This window comes from Parasteatoda tepidariorum, chromosome 7, assembly GCF_982258835.1.
Source record: "Parasteatoda tepidariorum strain Cologne lab strain chromosome 7, Ptep-v5.0, whole genome shotgun sequence".
NCBI classification, from domain to species: domain Eukaryota; kingdom Metazoa; phylum Arthropoda; class Arachnida; order Araneae; family Theridiidae; genus Parasteatoda; species Parasteatoda tepidariorum.
The window spans coordinates 65,431,776-65,456,718 of NC_141761.1; the positions used below are offsets into that span (position 1 = coordinate 65,431,776).

The window sequence follows — 24,943 nt, forward strand, 5'->3', positions numbered from 1 at the left end:
TTTTACTACTAAGAATTTTCTCATATTTTTTTTCAAAGAATATTATTACAGAACTCAAAACTTAATTTGCACATATGATAATTGACTTTTTTGTGTGACGATTCCACCGTTTTTTCAATCAATTTGTTGGTAAGGTATTTGCATATTCATAGCTGCCAACTCGTATAGAAACAATTCAGTAGATTTTACGAATTAATTATAAATTTCATGATAATTGTTGCAAAATATAATAAATATTTTACACATAGGGAATTTTAGGGATTCTTATAGTCATTGAAATAGGAAAACTGCCATATTTTCCAGTTATGATTTCACATTAAATGATGTGAAAATGTTATGTATTATGTTTATTCATAATTTTGAATAGTAATAGGCATTTGAATCATAAAATATAGTTAGCTGAATTTTATAAATGAGGCTCGCTTCCTTATGTATTAGTGACATTCATTTAAATATTCTAGCAAAACAATAATCTGCACAAAAATTCTATTTCAATAGGGATTTCTTAAGGAAACTTATTCAATTTTAGAAAAATTTCAAAAATGTACAAAAACCAGGAGTATTTCAGATTCCATGGGAAATCCAGGTGGTGATTTGATGGTTTTCGAATTAATATTGCCATTGATTTTCAAATATGTTTTACTTATTTCTGATATTTTTTACATAATTATTTTAATCCTGATATTTTTATACATTATTTTTACAACATGCGAAATTTAAATCACGCATATGAATCTTCCCATTTTTTCGTCATTTTATCGGCAGCTATTTCTACTGATTTCTGCCAGACATTTAAAATCCCAATATTTTTAATACATTACTAAATACAATGCGCCAGTCTCAATTAGCGGATCTGAGTAATCGATTTTTGACGCGTTTGCCGCACCTGATTCCGTTATAAATCCGGTTTTGAAGTCAACTCCCTTCAAGAGCTGTGGTGGCTCAAGGGATAAAGCGTTCGCCTCCCAACCGGGTGAACCAGATTCGAATCCCAGCGGTGACTGGTCGATATGAATTCCACACCTGGCATGCGCCAACCACGATGCTGACGTAAAATATCCATTGTGGTCAACGGATCATGGGTTAGAGTTCCCTTTCTGTCAGACTAACCATGGGAGGATTTTCTCTCCATGTAACACAAATGCGGATTAGTTCCATCAAAGACCACCACAATAGCAAATTTCTCCCGATACTTAATTCAGAAGTTCCCTTGTCTTCTGGAGAGGGTTCAAAATTTCAAGGCTATGGAGTTACACATTGGTAGTCGTAAACTCAAAATTGGCTTGGCTAATCAACGCCGGTCATAAATTAAAATTCTTTTCCAGCAGTTACTCTCAGATTGTCACAGATTTCACAATTTCTAAAATTCTGCTTTTTTTGTTTTTTTTTACAAAATATGAAAATAATATTGTTAACTTATATGCAAACAAAAAAAGTATTTTTAAATACTACTTTTAAAATAACTGCGCATAGAGAGGAAAATTTTTATATGAAAGCAAAATTTCAAATGATTAATTTTTAAAAAATTTTCAGATATTTTCTAATTCCAAAAATTACAGATGTCCACAATCGAATGTTCAGTTCAACATATTGTTCCTTCCGTGAGGTGCTAATTTAATGGAATGGGCTTCCAATTCACAAAGATTCAAACCTTTTAAAAATATCCTAAGACGGACATTTTAATAGTGAAAAATATAATTTCAGTAGGTCATACGAAAGCCTCTTAGAGGAGAGGCTATGTCATTTGTTTATTGTTAGGGGAAGAAGGGGTATGTGCAATGCTTGCGAAAGACACTAAATTAAAAATAATTGTAGTGGCTAGCCCGTAATATATAGCATAAAAATTAAGTGAAAAAGGTATGTATTGGTCGTAAAATATTTTTTAGTTGGTATTTATCGTGGCTAAACAAAATATTTGTATAATTCGTAAAATATTAGTCGCAAGTATTTATCACAACGATTAAAATAATTACTATGAAGCAACTATTCAATTATATTCTAAATTACATTTTATTTTTAATTTTACTAATACTTTGAAATATATAAATAGTTTAAGTAATATTGCAGATGTTTACAGAAATGAATATCTATGATAAGACTGAAACTTTGAGAGCAGACCGACGTTAACTTGAAAGTCACAATCAAAAATTCTCCCCAACTCTCAGTCAAGAAAACATGTATGAATTTTTTCATTCGCAAAGAAATAATATAGCACTTATGACCAGCAGAAAGTGATAAGTTTGTGTCATAGGCAACACTTTTACTTTGATTTAATGTTGCAGTTGAATTAGGAAATTGGTCTCTACTGAATAACGATCAAACAGGTTCAAAAAAATCGAATCAAAGAAGCATGTTTCAGTTGCATAAGGGTAATAATCACTACTCTATGAATATACCTTGGGAAAAAAATCATTTTAACTCTTCATTTTGAGAAACAAATAAAAAAAACATTCAGTAGATTTATCCTGTTAATAATAATTTCTAACAATGGAACATTCAGCAGGGAAACAACAAAATGAACCTTTACTGTATACAAATGTACAGAGTCTTACAAAATATGCACAATAACTAAAAAAAATAAAATTTTATATTAATTTAACATGAGTTGGTGACTTAGACTTATTTTCAGGTGAGTGCCTTCTCTTTTCCCTGTGAGATCTGTGTTTGTGCCTATGGTGAGATCTCTCATGCCTGGAAGACTTGTGGTGATGTTCTTTGTGGTGACACCTTCATATTAAAAAAAGATTTATTAAGTTTAAGAACTTTTTCAAAACATATCTAATCATTTTACTATATAAATTTTAAAATATTCAACACTTTAAAAATGAACTAAATTATTAGGAGAGTGTCGGGTATCCCCGCCCACTGTCCATTTCATATGTATAGAACATTTTTTCAAGTCAATGTGCCATCGGACATTAATTGTTATATTAAAAAAAGATTATTTTCAAAGTTTCAAGTATTTATGCAGCTTCAAAAGTTCTTTTTAAATCATAAAGAGTATGCAGTATTCAAAAGTTCTATCAGAATGTTAACAAGTTTGGGAACTCTACAAGACAAGTGAACTTTTAATATAACATTTAAAGGTGAACTTAATAAATTAAATTACAATAAAATAATATAACACCAATAAATATAGAAATTGATAACTCACAAACTAAATTTATCATCAATTAAAACTACAAATAGAATATTCTGCATTTTTACGAATGAGTTTACAAAGTATTTTCAACATAATAACTAAGCAAAAATGTGTTCTAAAATATTTACAAAATAAATATCTGATTACAATTCATTCAACATAATATTAAAATTAGTTACATAACATAATAAAGAATAGATTTCATTATTTTGTCAAAAAAATTGAGTTTAGGTTTAAAAAATAAAAAGTAGGATTTTTAAGAGATAAATATACCTGTGGTGTCTGTGTCTATGTTTAGAACGTTCTGTGCTGTGGCTCCGAGAACGGCTTCTATCACGTTTTTGGCTTGGCGAACGACTAGGACTACGAGTCGGGCTGGGACTCTTTGATTTTGCATTAGGAAATTCTTTCTTGAATAATTTTTCGAGTTCAACTTTTATTTGGTGATCTCGTACAAGTTCCTGAAACAAAATTAAATTGACAGTTAACCTCAAATCAATAAATAAAAAGAATTTTGGCCAGTGATAAGCTTCTACGGCTGAAAAAATCATCCTATAAAAAATAAGTTTCTTCTATAGCGAGAAGAATTGTAAGGAACTTATTTTCTAAAACAAATATCAAATAGTAAACAGTTCATAACTGAAATCTATTTCAGTAAAAGTAATAATTTCCAAGCCATTTAATAAGTCACTTTTAAAACAGTAAAAATTGAGGGGGATTTAAAAGCAACTCAGCATCCTTTATGTTGTATCAATAGTTACTTTAAGTTCTACACAAAGAAGGGTAGTTTATATAATTATTGTTATAATTATATAAAGAACTTTTAAAATATCTTAATAAAATTATATATAATGTTATACTACAAATCGTGTATTGTATTCACAATTACAAACAGCATACTAACTTTCATAACCAAATATGAATATTCAATATATTTTAAAGCAAAAACAAAGTTAATGTCTAAATTTATAAAAAAAATCTTTTGCAAAAAAAGTTTTAAAAAAATTATAACAAATAATGATCAAATTAATATTTTATTAAGTAATATTTTTTTATTCTATTTAACTAAGTAAAACTTTTTAAATTTCTGGAGGGGAAAAGGCGGCTTTTTTAATACTTAATGACTTTTTCGTAAAAGTCATTGAGTGATAGATTATCTTAGTAGTATTGTGACAGGCATTATTACTTTTCTAAGAATTAGCTGTGATAAAAGTCAGGAATATCAATGGTGTTGAAAGGAAATTGTTCAGCTCATAAGGTACTAAAGAAAAAGTTTCAAAATTGTAAAAAATGTGCCATTAAATACCGTAAACTAAGAATGACCTATGCATGCTTTTTTCATAAAGATAGTTCATCCAACCTTTAAGTATTTGAAGTCTATGATTACAGTGTACTGTCTACATTGACAACCTGTTCTGTTTGAATTATCTGTGTGTGAATTTCAGTAGCTTACTTCCACAAACGCTCTTACGTTCTTCCAGGAAATATTCCTTAGTAGTAGTTGATAAGCCCAGGGGGGGGCGAAACAGTGGCTTTATGAATTCAGATCGGTGGTGGAAAAAAAAATTTGTAGGGGGCATATTTTTTCCCCCTAGGAAAATAGTTCAGTTCCAATAAAGTTAGTACATGAAAAATGGAAAGTAAAAAATACCTTGTACGAGGCTTGTTTTTTAAGTAAGTACCGTTTTGAAATTAGAAAAAGACGTGCAAAGATATCTCAATACTTTTATTTTTACATGAAAGCCTGTACCTTAATCTACTTTTCTACATAATTTCCTTCAACATTGAGGCACTTGTCATAACGTTGTACCAGTTTTTGAATACCCTCCTCATAGAAGTCTGCCGCCTGACTTCTTAACCACTGCATCACAACTGTTTTGACTTCGTCATCGTCTTGAAGACACTGACCACCCAGGTGTTTTTTCATGTGCAGGAACAGATGGTAGTCACTGGGGGCTAGATCAGGGCTGTACGCAGGATGATCTAGAGTTTCCCATTGAAAAGATGTGATGAGATCTTTGGTCTGATTAGCCACATGCGGACGGGCATTGTCATGCAGCAAAACGATGCCCTTCCTCAACTTGCCACGTCTTTTGTTCTGGATTGAGCGGCGCAGATTGTTCAATGTCTCACAATAAGCTGCTGCATTTATTGTCTCATTACGCGGCAGAAATTCCACAAGCAATACTCCTTTTCTGTCCCAAAAAACTGTGCACATGACTTTCCGAGCAGAAATCGTTTGCTTAAACTTTACTTTTCTGGGTGAATCTGAATGCCGCCATTCCATGGACTGTTGCTTTGTTTCTGGTGTGACGTAGGCCACCCATGTTTCATCACCCGTAACAATTTGGCTTAAGAAATCATCACCGTCGTTGTGGTACCGTTCAAGGAAAGTCAATGCACTGCCTAAACGGTTGGTTTTGTGCACATCCGTCAACATTTTTGGTACCCAACGTGAGCACAATTTTCGGTAATTCAAGTGCTCGGTCACAATGCTGTACAAAACACTACGAGAAACATTAGAAAAGTCAAAACACAAGAAGGAAATCGTAAAGCGTCTGTTCTCTCTCACCTTATTGTCCACTTCCTGCACCAAACTTTCATTAACGACTGAGAACGCCCACTCCGTTGTTCATCATGCACATTTGTGCGGCCTTCTTTAAATGCTCTCACCCACTTTCTTACCATTCCATCACTCATAATGTTTTGTCCATAAACTGCACAGATCTCACGATGAATATCGATCGGTTTTAGGCCTTTAGCACTAAGAAATCTTATAACAGCCCTTAGTTCACAGTCGGCGGGACTCACGATTATCGGAGGCATCTTAAACACTCAGTAAACAACGTAAACAAGGAAGAATCAGACTGCAATGGCGTCAGTGCGTGGGCAATAGATGTAGGTATCCAGTGCGCATGCGCAGAACGCCGACCGCAACGCTGCGGCGGCGGTACAGCAAAACGGTACTTACTTAAAAAACACGCCTCGTATCTTTGATGTTTTATTAATGTATTTAGCCTTACGCTATGCTAATTTTAAAAAAAAAGGACCAATGTAAAAAAAAAAGACCATTGCTTCCCTTTTTATGTCCCAGACCAATAAGCAGGTTGAGGTTCCTTGTTCATATTACATAGTTTAGTTTGGTGTGAGACAAGAACAGGAGTAGAGTACCTTACAGACTTTATTTTTAAAAAAAAGGTATGTAACATTACAAAATATAAGTGTCTTCCATTTGAAAATTCCTTATTTAAGCTTGACAAGCTGTATTTTTGTTAGCCATATGTGTGCATGGGAATGTCCAAATAATTTCAAAAATGTATTCGATGTTGCTAAACCAAACATTTTTTGAGCAGAATTTAAAAGTTCTAGTATTTTAATTTAAAAATTATACTTTTTTTTAATAGAAATAATGGTAAGCTATAAAAAAATCCTTAAGATTTTTATTATTATTATTTATTTATATATATATTGAATAAAAAAAATTTCTCTAATTTTACCTTAGAAACATTGAGTTTATCATACATATCATAAAATTTTTTAAAAAAAACTTTTGGAACAGTTTATTATTATAAGTGAATTCAATATGGCATATCAGTATCACAAATTTTAAAAAAATATTATTAATTAAAATTTTGAAATAATTTTTTTAACATTTACAAAAACGAAATTTTGAAATGTAATTTTTAATTTCATGGATTTCTAGGGGTTTTCAGTATACAAATACATACAATTTTTTATTGATTTACTTAGTTCTTTTAAAAAATGTAATGTTTACTGAATTTGTTCAACAATTTAACTTATTACTACAGTTTCTGAAAGTAAAAACAAAACTTATAAAGATTTAGTAGTATAAAAATTAGAATAAATTAAAACTCTTTTTTATATGCAAACATTGAATTTTGATATCTGATTATGTGTATTTTTAATAAATTTTGTATTAAGTTTTATAACATTTTCATGCATTATAAAAAATTTTATATTTAAATTGAAATTTAATACATTTTAAATTTTAAAAAAAATTTCCGTTAAATGTGAAATTTAAGATTTCTTTGAACTTTCAATTTCTCTAAAATGTAATTTAAAATTATTAATTTTTGTTTCATACCATCACTTGTACTCTCTACTCTTTGCTTTCTCAAAATCTTGTATTTTTACTCGTTATTTTTTTAAAAAAAGAATGAGAGAGAAATTTTTTAAATTTAATATATTACATTAATTAAAACATAACTCTTACTTTACAATATTAAAATTTATTCTATATCTCTGAAAAAAGTGAACTTAAGATATCTTAGTGAAGTTTTTAAAATTTACGGTCAAAAGTTTAGAGTTACTGTAAACTAGAAATTACCGAAACCTACGGCAACTACATAATGGAAACTAAAATTTTAAGAAAGTTTTAAAAAAGAAACAAAATACTTACAATCTTTATAACAATTATCTGTGAAGAATCTCTGTAATCCCAAAATAAAACTCCAAATGAAAATGATAAACAAATAATAGTTACAAGATTTATTAATTTTATAAATTTCAATAGCTTATTTATTGGGTTCTTCTAGGGATAGAAAATTTAAATCTGAGCAATTTCAATAAAAAAACATTCATTTTAAGTTTAAATAAATATGCTTATTTTATTGATAGTTTTGTTCAAGAATCTAATAAAGTGTTTTGAAAATTCTGTCATATTACAATTAAAAATTATTTCTTGTGATTCTGACTCTTTCTATAGCTATACATTCAAAAGTTTTTTTTTAATCAAGTATTAATCAAGAAAGAAAAGATTGATTTTTTTTTTTAAATCAGTGTTTCATCAGCATATTTTTGCTTAGTAGAAAATTGCTTATTTCACGTTAATTATTCAAATTGAGATAAAAAAATCAAGACACAAAGCTATTATAGAGCAAACTCACCTCACAAAAATTTTCATCAAATTGCATTTACTTAATCAAAATAATAATAATAATAATAATTTTAAATTTTTGGAATTTGGAAATCTCTTTTATAGCATTCTCTTTGTATAGCTCTAAGATAACATAAGCAACAAAGACAGCTTTAAATTGTGGCTAAACTTCTATTGATTTAATGTATGAGTTTAACTTTCATTTCAAGACTTTACATCCTTTTTAATTTCTTGCATATTTATCAATAGACCCTTTAAAATATAAATGAAAAATAAAGCTATTATATTTTTAAGCTTCCAAAAAAATGTCACATAGTATTTGATAAGTTCAATAAGAGGTATTTTTAAATAATTGCTAGCACAGTAAGACATTTTAACAATTATGATAGGCAATTTTTTTTTTAATCATGGGTCCATGTATTTACTTATTCACATAATTGGAAGTTATATTTCAATCACTAAAAAATAATTTTTAAAAAATTGAAAATTCCTTAAACAAAAACAAACTTTATTCCTAAAAATTTGAAAATTATTAAACTTACGCTAATTTTTTCTATGACAGCAATTACTAAATGCAACATTTAAAAGGCTTTAAAAATTCTGCAACGAACTTATAAATAATGAACAGGTTAGTCTTAATTTGTAATATAAAATAGAATAGAAAAAAATTTAGTTATTTAATATTAAAAAAACATTATTAAAAAAAAAACATTATAAAAGCTATAGTTTTTTAATATTTCTTTAAAGCAACAAAAAATTTTAAGAGGTCAGATTGTGTAAAATCAACTTATAATGTATAATACAAATTTAAAACTAACTACACAGTGAATCAATAAATATAACACAAATACAGAATTGTGAAGAACAGATACGGGAAATGACAAATAATAACATAAAATATCAAATAATGACTTCAAAAATATAAAAAGTAATAAAGAGATATTAATCTTCAAAACTAATAAATTTATAAGTATAAAAAAGTTTTAATGAAATAATTATGTACTTCCAGCAAAACTATATAAGAAAGATGAATAAGCGCAGTCATTTATGTAAAATACACTAAAAGTTTATTTAGAACACTCTATTTTCGTAAAAACCTAACCAATAATTTTTCACCCTCTGTAATAGATTGCTGATCTTTTTCAGTAAATAAGTGACAATATAGAAGGTTTCTCATAGTTCCAAAAGCATTGAAGTCTACGGCAAATTTTGGCACTGATTGTGGTTCTGTTTCCTCTTCAGCGGCATCACTTAACACTTACCATCTGCAACCATTTTTTCAACAAACAGCATACCATAAATTCCAACACTTTCCATAAACACTTCAAAATAAACAAAAGTAATATTTGAGGTGTTTTCTTTAAAAATCCTCATTTTTTTTCTTCTTTATTACCATCACTAGTTACAGTTTTTCTTATCAAAACAAAATAACTGAATTTTCTCAAATGTTCGTAAAATTTCTGAACATTAGATGCGGGAACCTTTAAATTTCAGAAATGATCTTAACCAATATTAGTAACATTATTAGAATAGGGTTTGTGAGGGAACAGATAAAACAAGACAATACATACGAGAAAACATAAGATGCAGGAATGATGGATCGAGGTTCAACTGTATAACTGTAAAATAAAAACCCCATCTCAAAAGAAAAGAGAAAAAGGTGGGTCTTAAATAATTACATTTTTGAAAAAAAAGGACAAAACTTTCAGAACATAGAATGTAATACTTACTAAATTTCCAGAAAGCACAAAAGAGATTTGTAAAACTTAATATCATAAATAATTTTATTAATTTGTGGTTCTGACAACATATTGTAAAAAGTTTGACAAAATTTTAGAAGGGTACATATTTTATCGAGTTTTTCGATACAGGGTAGTATTGAGTAATTGTTCAACATTTTAATCTTCTGGATTGTCATAAAATATGATTTATATATTAAATGATGATTTTTTTTCATTTAAAAAACACATTAATTTTTAATTAATAAATTTATTTACCAAAATATTCGTAAAAAAAGAAAGTTATTCAAAACTTAATTCCACTAAAACTTAATTCAACTAACAATTCCATAAAATATTTTTAAATAATTAAATGTAAAACGAACATGCTTCATCTAGCATTTAAAGTAATATGCATGTAAAACAGAAAACACATAATAATCATTTACATACAATTAAATTCAATTTTCTGGTCATTAATTATTAGATTTTTTCTTTTAAATCCTGCAATTTTAACAAAACTATATGTACCACATATCACATTTGAGTAATCACTTTCTGACATGCTCAATTTGAAACAATTTCATAGTACATTCATGTGGTTTTGTTGCCTTTTCCAGAAATTGTAACTATAAATTTTCTATGTAGCAAAATTAAGAACAATCACACATCATAATCATGATTTTTTTTAGCTAAAATTAAGATAGTAAAACTTTTTTTTTTAATATTTTATGTAAATTTATCCTTAAAAATTTTTTAGAAGAATTACAAAATGCCATAACCTTATCTACTTATTAGAAATAATCTTTAAAGAATATTACTAAGGGCTTATTTATATTTTAGACATTTTTATCATTTTTAAAGGTACTGCACTTTCTTTTCCAAGAAAGCTTATGATTGAATTACAAAAAGTGTAAAGCTCTTAAACTGTAATTTAAATATGATTTGGGGAAAAAAATGTTTAAAAATCTAATTTCTAAATATAGTTTAAAACAATTTTGAAAAGACTGAATGCAGTCAAAAATTACACAATTTAAAGACTTATTTCAAAAATATCATCAACAATGCACGACTATCAGATAATGGAAGATATAAATTAGGAGTTCATTAGCTTTAACTGCAATCAATAAGGCTAAAACTACTGAAAAGGAAGCCTTTTTCAATCTACCTAAACTCTCTGCTCTTCTAGGAAATTTCAGCACATTTAAAAAAGACTTACCAAATTAGGATAATAGGATCTTTAATACTTCTTTCAATGTAGCAAACAATGTATTTTGTCAAAAGTTCTAGGGAAAATAAAAGTAACTCAGCCATACAAAATATATTGTTTAAGTAATCTCACTTTGCATAAAAGGGATGACTACATATAACTACACTTTATTTAAAATTAAAATATATACTGAATCTATCTATAGCAATCTTTTTAGAAATATTTCAAATTTAATAAAATAAAAGTTCCTTTAAACAATTAAATATTACAAAGCATATGTTCTCAATATTATTTATATATAATTATTACTATATCTAGCGATTACACATTAAAATCGAATTACCTCCAGTTCTTGCATTTTTTCTCTAATAGTGATGAAACCTAAATGTAGCTTTCCGTTGAAATGGTCGGCTAACCTCCGATCATTGTCATTAACTCCAAGGTATGAAGAACAGACTTCACAAACTCGAAGTTTTTGTTGTTGGCTTATCGAAGCAGGAGTAGCATTTCTATAATCCTCCTAGTTAAAACGTAATGCATAAATACACAATACTGAAACACAAAAAGATTTATCCACCGAAAATAGAACACTTAAAAAATCATTGTATGAAGAAAAGAAAAAAAGTTTTTTATAGACAAACTTGTGTCAGAGTTCCTAATTAGAAAATAATAAATGTAAAAACTTAAAAATAATGCCGTTCACAAAAGATTTATCACCCTCAGGCAGATTTTTTTACTAGTACTAAAAAAGAAAATAGTAATCCACTTCTTCAAAAAAAAAAAGGTTATCTTCTTATAATTCACAAGAAAAAAATTTGTTTTTATGCTTTTTCCTACCAATGCAAACGCGATTTAAAATTACACATCACGATTCTTATTTTCGCAATTTAAGTCTGCACATAATTTTTCATATGAAATATCATGTTTCATATTCACATGATTTAAAATACACTATTATAATCCGTGTTGAAATTACTTAAAATTTAAGCATCGGAATTTGTATTCAAGCAATTTTAGATTTTAAAATCAAACATCAATATTCGTATTAACGTGATTTTAAAATTTAATATCGAGGTTTGCATTCACGTGATTTGAAAATTAGACATTGGGATTCGTATTCACGTTATTTTAACACTACATCTCAAGATTTATAATTACTTTATTAAAAAAAATCACTGATTGAGATCAAAATTCCCACAATTTTAATAAATAAGCAAAATCTTAGATGAATATTTTTAATAAAACGTTGATAACACTCTGTGGATAAATACTTCCTATATACTCTTTTTCTTCTGAAATTTCAGGCATTTTTTCCAATTATTTAAAAAGTGTTTTTGCACATAACATTTTTGGATTTCTATTTTCAGCCTTTGTGGTTTTTACCAAACACATCCCTGAGGTATAAATCAATATAGAGTCCTATAAGAATTAAACATTTTTTAAAAAAATCTGATTTTCAAATGAATCTGGCCAAAATGAGGAGACGACGAAAGGGTTGAAACTCGCTACAAGTTTTTAATTGATATTTTGTGTTCACAGAAAGTTTCCAAGTAATTGAACGTATATTGCCAGCTGTGTATATAAAAGATAGGAAGAAAAAAAACTAATTTCAAAAAAGAATATAGGAAAAATTAAGAAGCTATCAATTAACTTACAACTAAATATTAGAGTATTAAGTAAAAAAAATCAGGTTTACCTCAGCTTCATTCTTTTCTTTCTTGAGAGCATCAGCTGTCTCCAGCAGTTTCAAGGATCCATCAACATCACCTTCTGCTCCTAACTTCTCTGCCTGAGCCAGTATCTCATTGATTTCTACACCTATCTGCTTAATTTTAGCAATCTTCAAAATAAAAATAAAAATTACTGATTGAAAAACTACAAATTAAAAAAAAGTAGAACAGAAAAGTGAGAAACTTGCACTGATACCATCCCCACATCACACCCCAAAAATTTGTGTATGTTCACTTGTTAAAACATACACAAACCAGGGTTCTTGATTTTTTTTTATTTTTTTTTTTAAATATTTTTTAAAAATCGGATTTTTTTTTTTTTTTTTATTCAAACACACTGTAAGAACCTTGATTTATGATTTAAAAAAACTTATAAATGTTTTATCAAAATTAAACTAATATTAAAACTACGTATATTATAACAATATTTTAGAAGCTCCAACTACCTAAAACAATTTTTCATTATAATACATAGCTTTGAATTCCTAGCAACCATTTTGAAACAAGTGCATGATAGAAATTTAAAGACTAGATAAAATAAAGGATACTTTAACTATTAAAACAAAATTTCAATTAGCAAACCATAATTTTTATTTAAAATTGTGATTTCTTTTTTTTTTTTCTTTTTTTTTTGCTCTTCATATTTTAAATGACTGAATAAATGTAACAGATTGTGTTTATAAGTGTAGTCATTCATCAATAAATAAATAAATATTTAATCTATATATTTTCATATTAAAATATTCATTTTTAATCCTACATCAAAATAGATAAGTTAAAAAAAAAAAATTAAAAAATCTATGTACTCATTGGAATTTTGTTTCACAAAATTTCTTTATAGAAAATCTGATAATCTCAAAGATACTGTAAACATATTATGAGAAAAAAAAATACATATTCATAAAAGAGACAGCACAATTCTAATTCTGGGTTATTTAATTCAATAACATAGACATTTTCATTCTGTGATTTGAAATTAATGTACACAATATTAAGGATAACATAAATACAATAGTTTTTTATTTGTTGCTAAACTGTTGAAAAAGAAACACAAGTTTTCCAGCTTTCTCCGTTCCTAAGTGATTGCGCAGTTTAGATTGTACTAAACTAAATGTCGAAAAAACTCACTCTACAGATGCAGCAGGAGCTTGCGCTGAAAATAACTGTGAAATCATATCTAACACAGCTTTTTTAACATCCTCATTCCCGGCAGTTTGAGATTTCCACCAATCTATAGGACTAACCTGATTGACAACATTAGGGTTAAAAAGGAACTTGTGAAATGGCTCTGACTTAGCTTGATATTTGATAATAACAGGCATTATTGACTGTGGGTATTTTTCATTTATGAAAATTAAACTTTCTGTTTCTTCATCAGGGGTCAAGTTAATTCCACCATAATGGGGATGTAACAAGTTTGCTAGGAGATGTGGTGAGCCTAACGCCTGACTATAGCAATTTGAAAATTTTGCTAAACAGGCTTTATCAAGATTCTCTTTTAGATCTTTTCCCAATTTATTCCAAATATTAACAGCTCTCGAGATGATGCAATATAAAAAGATTTTTAAAAATGTCATTTCAAATGTGTTGGAATTTAACACACACCAAGAAAGAAAGTAATTTCGTTAACTAAAATTGATTAATGCAGTAATTTATTTAAAATAAATTTTAAAACTAAAAAAAGAAAAGAATAAAAGTATCAATAATTTAAAACACTGTTTTTTTAATTTTTTAAGTCAATATACATATAGATAAAAAATCAGTTGATTTAGATCAATGATTTTTCTTTTAAAAAAATCATTTGATTTAAAAATCATGATTTAAATCAACAAACCCTGACAGAAACATCATATAAAGGTTATAAATATGGCAGCATACAAAATTAATAAAATAAACTACTGGAATTAACTAAAATAACAACAAAATGGTTTTTTCAAAAAAAACTGTATTTTGCAGATTAGAACTTTTTTTCCAACCGATTTATCAAATGTAAAATAAAATATTACAATATTTGATGTTATAACATCTAAAAGAAAAAAAATTCAAATTTGCTGTAATATTTTGCAAACTCTGAATGAAAATTGCTGGCTGAGAGCAGACGTACAGTACACTAAAAATAAGATATCACCCTTTTGTTCTAATGATCAGATTTACAAGAAATTGTGAGTGTCAATCTCACCTCAAATATGTAAAACAACTATCACTGATTAGTATTTAAGATACGGAATTAGACACAAAAGCATAGTTTTTCTGAAAACATACACATATATATAGATAGATCGATATACACACACAGCAAAATTTAAGATATAAATGCAATAGTAATGAAAATTGAAGAGAAAAGGTATAAAATACACACATTTTGAAAGTTTCATGTTTTTCAACTTTGTGTGCTTGTAGAATATATTAATTTTTACTTAAATACAAACGTTTATATATCAAATTGAAGGTAATTTAATGTAGAATTTAATAATAAGTACAGTATTACAATATCTGTATTACAAAAAAAGTTATGCAACTAATAGTAAGATCTATCTTAGATTTGCATTTTTTTAAAGTGATACTTACACAATCAATACTTAGTAGGATAACCCTTATTTTTTAAGACAGCTTCACAGCGTCTTTTCATCGAGTGAACGAGTGTTTGGAGTTTATCTTTCGTAACCACATGGTGCCAAGAATCAATTATAGCTTCAATAAGTTGTCTTTTATTGGACGGACGTTTTTTTCGTACAAGAATTTTCAAACGTCGCCACAAATTTTCAATTGGATTGAGATCAGGGCTGTTTCCTGGCCATGGTAATATATCTATGCCTTTATTTTGAAACCATGCTTTGCATACTTTTGCTGTGTGGCATGGAGCTGAATCCTGCTGAAAAATAAATGGTGCGTTGTTGGGGAAGTTCTGGTGTACAAAAGTTCTGTTTACGTTATTAAAAAGCGAAATCAGTGGAAAATAAAGCCAAATCAGGCCGAAAAAAATTCACAAGTGCTACTGCTGATAGAAAAATTATACGGCTATACCTACAAGATAGAAAAATTTCATCAGATGCCATTAAATGTGAAATGAATGCAGCGGGTATTGCAGTAAGTTCAAGAACTATAAGAAGAAGGTTATCAAGATTTGGACTACAAGCTAGAACTCCAAGGAAAAAACCATATTTAAATCAAAAGCAACGCGAGAAACGAGTTAAGTGGGCAAAAGAACACATTAAATAGTCAGAAAATTAATGGAAGCAAGTAATCTGGAGCGATGAGAGTAAAATATCACTCTTTGGTAGTAATGGTAGAAAATACGTGAGACGTAGAGTAGGTGAAGCACTTCATCCTGATTGCATTGAAGCAATTACAAAAAACTCAACAAATGTCATGAATTGGGCATGTATGTCTGCAGATGGTGTAGACCGAATTCAAGTGATTGATGGCATACTGAATGCCAAAAAATACATCGAAACTGTCCTGAAACCAAAATTAATACCTTCCATCAGGGATGTCTTCCATACAACGCACCATTTATTTTTCAGCAGGATTCAGCTCCATGCCACACAGCAAAAGTATGCAAAGCATGGTTTCAAAATAAAGGCATAGATATATTACCATGGCCAGGAAACAGCCCTGATCTCAATCCAATTGAAAATTTGTGGCGACGTTTGAAAATTCTTGTACGAAAAAAACGTCCGTCCAATAAAAGACAACTTATTGAAGCTATAGTTGATTCTTGGCACCATGTGGTTACGAAAGATAAACTCCAAACACTCGTTCACTCGATGAAAAGACGCTGTGAAGCTGTCTTAAAAAATAAGGGTTACCCTACTAAGTATTGATTGTGTAAGTATCACTTTCAAAAAATGCAAATCTAAGATAGATCTTACTATTAGTTGCATAACTTCTTTTGTAATATAGATATTGTAATACTGTATTTATTATTAAATTCTACATTAAATTACCTTCAATTTGATATATAAACGTTTGCATTTAAGTGAAAATTAATATATTCTACAAGCACACAAAGTAGAGAAACATGAAACTTTCAAAAAGTGTCCACACTTTTGGCCACCACTGTATATACATATTTCTTGTTCATTCATATTAACTTTAACAACTATATTTTATTTAATGACTGTCTTTTTCCACATATCAATGATATCCATATGGGAAATAATTTTAGTACTTATGTTTGCAATATTTTTCTTTTTCTCCAAGAATAAACATTTGTCAAATCATGATAATTTATTCTTCCAAAGAATTCCTTCATTCTCAGATTTATTGATGATCTTTTGGTTATTAATTATGAGGATTTTGAAATTTTAGCTAAGCAAATTTATCCAAGAGAATTAACTTTCAACAAAATTATATTTCTAGATTTAACTTTTAAAATTAATGAAGATAAACAAATTTCCTTTAACCCTCTTGACTTAAGGAATTTTAGCTTTCCAGTAAGGATCAATTTTAATTCCAACTTAGCCAATAAGGTCTTTTCTAATACTATTACCAATCAGATTCTTAGGTTTTACAGAAATAATTCCAAGTAGAAAGAGTTTTTGAAAGAGAGTGATAATTTCAAAATAGGTCTAATTAATAACTATTTTCCTTATTCATTCCTTCATTTTCATTTTAGCAAAATTATAAACAACTTGACCATTTAAAAATGATAACCTCATCGCTTACCCGTGCTTGCTCTTCATTGCTAAGATTTTCTTGTGTTTCTGCTAAACGAACTTTAGCTATTTGAATTCTTCTTTCACTTTCACCAATAAAACTTTTCAGCTGCATAAGAGCCTTAATAAATAATGAGAATTAGTATGAATGATGATAAACTAGACTTTTCATGCATAAGAAACAAAAGTAAAGAATAACTGTCCTTCTAGAGATTTTTATTCAAAATAATAGAAGATAACTTATTTTATAATACATTTTGATACATTGGTTAAATTTTCTTATATTTTCTTAAGAATAAACACTATTTTGTAAAATTTTATATAAACAATACTAGGAGACTTCGCCCACTGCTCGCTGGCGCTCGCCAACCCTCGGAACTGCTTTCGCAGTTCATTTCGGATTGCTTCGCAATCCGATGCTCGCTTTGCTCTCTCATTGGATACGATCTTAAAGTCTAACTTTTGTATACTTTTTTGAACACTGAAGTTCCGAAAACTTTTCACTGTAGAAAATTCTAAACCTGTGCATTTCAATATTAATTTGAAATTGCAAACAGTTCACATATTTTTCTTAATCACACTATTCTAAATTTCAGTTGTTGAGAAAAGTAACTGTTGTAAGTTTTGTTTTAAAGTCTTTCCCACCAGAGGGCTAAAACCATGTGTTGTAAAACAATATGAAATAGTACTGAACGCCGGATGTAAAGCATCGGCTTCGATGAAGATAATTTTGTGAGAATTCTTTTGATAATTCGGTGAGAATTCACCCGATTAGACATATGATGCTCACTACGTGCTCTTGTGAGCTGAAGCCTATCAATTAAAACGTATTAGAGTTTTATATAATATAGATTAGCCATATGAGGCTCACTACGTGCTCTTGCGCGCCGAAGCCTATCAATTAAAAATGAAAATTGTTGCCAACGCGAGAAAAGAAATATCATCGGTTTTATTGATACATACATATTAGCGTTTTATATAATATAGATACTGATTCTAACATAAAATTTCGTCACCATATCAAACACAATGCTAACATTTCTTCCCCAATCATAATCATCCAGATAATTCGTCTAATACAATGGCATATTTCACTATATAATCTCTTTGTATAGCTTCAGGTTTTGCCTCCTGATAATGTCAACCTTGTTAATTGTCTTTTTTCTAAATCGCTTTTTTTCTTTTAATTTATTGTTTTGAAAAAAAATATATATTGATCTCAATGAAAATAAAATAAATAATGAAAGGTATTATAATAAATATATATAATTAAAAATTAGCAAGCATGAAGCATGAGCAATATCACACTTGTTATCAAGTTTCTTAAAATAAACTGGAATGAAAACATTTTCTTTCAAAAACAAATAAAAGAATTTAATTTTAAAAAGTGAATAAAACTAATGCTACTTTACTTTGACCTTGAAGAAAAGATTTTAAAAAAATTACTCTTTGAATAAATTATTAATAAAATTTTATGTTTTAATTCAATAAAATAAATTTAAAATTTAAATTTTAAAAAAAATTTTAAAAAAGAAAAACTACGTTCCCATCAAAATTGAAATTCTGGTAAATACTTACTTCTCTTTGAAAATTTAGCTCATCTTTCTTTGACGAATTTTCATAATCAGCTCTTAGGGCCACATCATGTACTTTCTTGCATTGGCCCATATCACCTCTCTATAAAATGTAAATAATAAAATAACAGGTACCACAATAACATACATATATTATGAAGTAATTGTTTATATTATCTCTATATTAGACAAAACCATCCTTTGTACGAAATTACAAGAATAAAATTCGATGAATTTTTCAAGTTTTCTTGAAAAACTATCAAACCAATTTTTTTTTTTTTTAATATTTTCTATCATGAAAACAAGACTTTATTTTTAACATAATATGAGACTAAACATACTTGTTGAATAGAAAATTGAATTTATCAATTATTTTAATAAAATATTGTAAGACACTGATTATCACTTAGTATGATTTATTTTCTATAAATTGTAATTGTAAGTTTTAACATATATGCTTAACAATCCTGATATTTTGCACAAAAACTGTGAGAAATCTATTATTTTAGACTTAACTTTAAAAAAATAAAAAAACCCATTGAAACTACTTTTAAATTCAAAATTTATTATTTTAAAGTCACATTAGTCATAATATTAGTTATAATATAGTCACAGGGTTATAATATTTTTTACTTGTGATTCACAGTAACGTTAAATTGAACAATTATTGTCAGCTTCGTGAATAATATTGATTAAATGTAAATATAGTTACAATTAAGAAACAAATTAAAGCGAAGAACTGCTTATAAAAAAGTTTATTCACACTGAGTTTTACATTTTAATTTAAGCACTCCAATAAAGTTAAAGCAAATGGTAATGAAATTTTTATATGCAATAATTGTAATACACATAAGAGTTAATACGCATAAGAGTTAATTACTTTGAACTACTTATTGTTACTTAAGATTAAAAGTTTTTCACGTTTGTTGTAGAATTTTTGCATGTTTTGATTTTTTTCTTAAAAAACACAAAAAGAAAGAAATATCTTGACTATTTGGACTTTTCAGCCAAAATCCTTGCTAATTCCAGATTTTCAAATTCTTTGAAAGTGGAACATTGCTTAATATCTAATAACATCTTTTTTAAAGACATTGAGCTATTTTGCTGTAACTTTTCTCCAATTGTATTGTAGTATGGAAACATGATTGGTAAACACAATCTAATTTTTTTAGATATTTAAAGTAAAAAGTTAACTTAAAAAAAAGACTAAAGTGCTCCAAAAAAAAAAAGGAAATAAAATAAAAGTGTCAGTGTAAAAGGAAATCAAGTAAAATAATAATCAAAAGTTTCTAATTTATTGGACAGTGTGAGTATCAAGAGAAATTGAAATGCAAGGTCGTTAAGATTAAACGAGTTCTTAGTTCCCTAAGGGGGGGAAAGTAAATTATTTCTTGCATTAAAGATGGTTCTTTCTTGAATCTACAAAAATAGAATTTAAAAGGTAGAAAGTGAAATTAAATACAAACTAAAATTTTATTATCTTCATAAATAAGACAAAATAAGAAGTTGCCTACTTCAAAAATGTGAGCTTCAAACCTCCAATAAATTGACATACCTGCCTAATAGTTCTAAAGTAATATTTATAGACTAATACTCGCAATCAGAAATTTTTTAAATTTTAAGTACATCCTTAGACAAAAATTAGCAAGAAGACATTGAAAAAAATTCACAAAATTATAAGTTAAAATCACAAGTCAATAATACAAGATATAAAAAAATTATTGAGCTTTATCTTTTCTCAGAGAAATTTAACCTCATACTTACTGTATCTCTCAATATCTCATGAGGACAACAATTCAGGAGGAAACTTTTGCATACTCTCACACTAGAATAATGAAGCTTTTCTTGACGTGTATCTTCCCCTACAGATTAATAGCAAGAAAGTTGAAAAAAACAAATCTACATTTAACAAAACTTCAAAATTTTAAATATAACGAAAAACCCCAACAGTTTAGAATTATAAATAATAATAGATATGATTAAACACATTGATGGTCAACATCTACAAACTACAATTGAATCTACATGATTTCAAACATAGCTAACATTGCAGTTTAGTAGATAGTAAACTGACTGATGTATAGAACAAGACTGTAATGATTTTGCCCAAAACAATTCATTCCTCGAAAAATTCAAAGATGTAGCAAATATATATACGCATAGAGTAATATACAAATATAAATTTTTTAGAAATCAAACACTCTAACTACAACAAGAGGTTGATGATCTCCTTCAGAAATTGCCAAAAAGAGCTCTCTAAATAAGAGCCACTCACACATATTTTGAATACATTTGAATCTACTTATTCACTTTGTAAATACTCTTTGTTTTGATAGTTTTTTCGTGTTTCCTTAGTTAAACTTTTTCGCAATTTCAAGCAGAGTTTTGCCCAGTCGATAGGAGAGGTTTGATGGTCTCGCCTAAAAGTTATCAACGCAAAGTTTATAGAAAAAATTTAGTGCCTCCCAAAATAGGTTGTAAATAGAGGAGGTTACTACACAGAGTTAGTCTTTCCTCAAAGGTTCACTGTAATTAGCAGTGCAATGCAGCAAGACTTATTTTAAATCATTCTAACGCGAATTGATGTGAAATACCAACAACAAAAAATTAAAGAATGATACAGTTTATTTACAACAAGTATGAATAATTTCAAATATAAAGAAAATGATTTGATATTTCTATCATTTAATATTCCCATGGAAACATAACATATGAAATATTGATTGCATTTGAAAATGGGGTGTAAAAATTTCAACAAACAATGCATAATCCATTGCCTAGTTTTTTTTTCTTTTTTTTTAAATGATGAAGAAAACAGTGATTGTACACAGGTGTCTCATTCTAAAATTAAATGTGTTGGTAGCATTAGATGATATTAATTTAGAGCAGCGAGTTAAACTACCATTATTGTATACATTTTTATTGATTCCTATGTAATAATTTATCCTACTTTTTCTGAAAGGCCTTGTTAACAACCAAGGGCGCCAGCAGCGGGATGCAAGAGAGTGCACTTGCACCCCCTGGCTTTTTTTTTTTTTTTACAATTAAAGAGATACAGAAAAACAATTTTGTTATTAAAAAATTTTATTAAAAATATTTGTATTCAAAAACAAATAATTAAGTAATTATTGATACTTAAGAATTAAAAAATTGTTTAAGCAAACAAGAATTATAATCATATTGTTTGCAGTCCAAATCAGTTTATAACTTTTTCAATGAATTCTGAGTCATCTTTGATTCTTTTCTTATGCACATTGAGCATGCACAAACTTGGCAGATATCTAAGCTATATTTTCAAATTTCATTTAATACAATATAAATAATATTATATTTTCAATAAGTTATTTAGTTTAAGAAAAGAGTACTCACTGACTTCTCACAACTGTAAAACTTCATCAACACAATAAATACCAATGTTAAGCGTACACAAACATGTTACTGTTTACGAAACTACTGTTTGTAGTTATTTGTGTTTCAAAGTCAGTAGCTATACCAGAGCAATCAATACAGTTTCTCTTGGTAAAATTTGCAAGTACAAGAAATGTGTACCTTTTTTTAAATATCTTGTTAACAATGAAGAAATGTAACTTGAAAAAAATTAACAGATAAAAGTGTATGTAATAACAAAACAAAATGTAATAACAGAATATTTAATTTTTTTGGGAGGGGAGGGGGTAGTTTGTTAGAGGGTTGCACCCCCTTCTATATTATTCTGCTGGCGCCCTTATTAACAACTGATTGTAACACGCAAGGATTTCATAAATAACAGCCCTCTAAATTCTCTCACTTCCAGAAAGTGGCCACAGCACCAAAATTAGTGCCCACCCTTGATTTTCAGTATAGGTAATAAAAATAACAGAAACAATAATAGCAAAAATTGTCAATTTACAATCAATCTAAGTAAGTTTAAAAAGCTCTCATAATAATTTATTGGTCAGTATATCTTCCAATTTCTTTTTTGGGAAAGACATAGGTCCTCCAGTCAGGTAAGTGTTCTTTACTATCCGCTACATTTACCATATGTTTTCATATGAAAACAAAAATTTTATAAAATGATTCTATTACTATCTAATCAGAAAGTTTTAGTCTATTTGTCAGAGAAATTTTGGTGCTTTTGTACTTTTTGATAACCATCATTTGAATGACGAAAAATTGTGATTATAAGATTTTATATGAGTGGTTCGAAATGATACTGAAGCTGCTTTATAAGTAAAAATAAATATTTTCTGACAAAGATTGAAAATGAACGCATAAAAATTTAATTCTATTCGTAAATGAGCCAATTATTTTAATACTGAAACTATATTTTAAAAACAAATCACCAGCCTAAACCAATTTCCCCTCCATATGTTGCAAATAATTCACGTTTTAATCACAACTTGTTGATTTTCTGAGTTCTACTCACAAAAATATATGTATGCATAAAAAATTCTCTAACCTTATAAAATTTATTATTGGGGATAAATTTCTGATGACGAAATTAAATGAATAAAATAACAGCGAAATCATCATTTTCCAATATTTTGCCATACTTATAGAATGAGAACTAAAATTAATCGTTCGCAAACTAAAGAAGAAAATTAAAAATATATTTAATTATTTATTACCATTTCGTCTAGTTCCCATTAATTCGTCAAGCATTCGGCGCATTTGATCTTGGGCTGACATATTGTAAAATCTTTTATTTTACAATGATAACGCAAAATTTGAAATCAAAAATTGATTCCTTCTTCTAGTTTTTGCCAATAACAGAACAAGCACACCACCACTACCACCTGTAATTTGTAAACATAAAAAAAATAAAATATATTTCGAAAATACTATTTTTACATCGTTGCCAAACTGCTAAATGAAATACTTGTGCAATACTCATAGAAGAATAAATTGCAACTTATGAAAAAAAGTAACTACTACTTTGAATTACTTAGATGTGCTAAATACGTCACTACAGCCATGGGTAAAAGTAAATGCCTTTTTTTTTATTTGAATAGCAGTAAGTTTACGAGACAATTATCTGTAGCTTTGTACAAATTTATAAGCAGTAATGCCCAGTATTATTATTTTAAGTTTGATACAAAATTCGGAAATGATAAGTAAAATTTTTTTAATATTTTTATTACCGATCGCAACTCTCGAATGTTCCTACTGGGAAGAAGACTGTCTCCATTTCTAGAGCCTCCTTCTTCCCTTTCTTCCTTTGCTCATATGTTAAGGAATGTTTATCATATTTTCCCATCAAGCTAGAGTTTAGTGGACCAATTTACGAACAGTCACCATCGTGTTTTTATGCAAAACTATCCAATATTTTCATTGTCTGTAAAAATGGTCAATTAATTACTATTTTTGCAAAACTCGTGAATCTGTAAAGTGAAAAACGTTCCTTCAGCTTCTAAATCAGTTCCGCATGATCTTATAGTCTAAAAATAATAATAGCACCTACAGAATTAAAAGTTGGTGAAGAAACGCAAGAAGAATGTTTTCTTTCATCTTCCAGATCAGACCTTGACAATAATCTGAATAGAACATTCATTTAATAAACATTGTTGGTCTTTAAAGATCACAATTGTGATCTCATATGGGACATGGTATTAACAAAATGTCAAGCTGAACTGCTCGTAAATGAATTTAATTTGAATTAGACTTAAAAAATTCAATTGACTTGGGCGGGACACAATTACAAAGTCATGAACACAATAAACATGTGAAATTCTTTTAAATGTATGGCACAATTTGTTCAAGGTCTAATGTCAAACCCAAACTTCGGGGTGGAACACAGCATTGAAGTAGGTGGTTGTTCATCAACTCATCTAAAACAAGTTCAAAAACAACATTATTACCCAAAGGAAACAAACGTAAATCAGTACCGATTGAATATCCTACACACCTGAAAGAGGCACAGATTATTACTTCTTTAAAAATGCGATATCACGGTTACAAATGGTGTATCTCTGGTGATTTAATGACCCCATTTTCTTAAGAGAATGTTGAATGATGCCTTATCATTTATTATCAGC

At 28.2% G+C, this 24,943-nt stretch overlaps 1 protein-coding gene across 2 annotated transcripts; it reads right to left on the bottom strand.

Moving 5' to 3' along the window:
- Positions 1 to 2,504: 2,504 nt before the first annotated feature.
- LOC107452291 (putative RNA-binding protein Luc7-like 2) lies at positions 2,505 to 23,768 on the bottom strand. 2 transcript variants are annotated; one of them, XR_001585175.4, is made up of 9 exons: positions 23,537 to 23,741; positions 20,694 to 20,791; positions 18,934 to 19,032; positions 17,366 to 17,476; positions 12,664 to 12,807; positions 11,311 to 11,487; positions 10,977 to 11,043; positions 3,416 to 3,603; positions 2,505 to 2,727 (listed from the first exon to the last, which is right to left on the bottom strand). XR_001585175.4 is itself a non-coding variant. In XM_016068655.4 (8 exons), exons 1-8 carry the CDS (start codon positions 23,595 to 23,597, stop codon positions 2,586 to 2,588), a joined length of 1,020 nt encoding a protein of 339 aa, XP_015924141.1. In that variant the 5' UTR covers positions 23,598 to 23,768; the 3' UTR covers positions 2,505 to 2,585. The 2 variants fall into 2 exon arrangements, 1 of the variants encoding a protein (XP_015924141.1); XM_016068655.4 differs by lacking the exon at positions 10,977 to 11,043 and having other exon boundaries at positions 23,537 to 23,768.
- Positions 23,769 to 24,943: the final 1,175 nt, after the last annotated feature.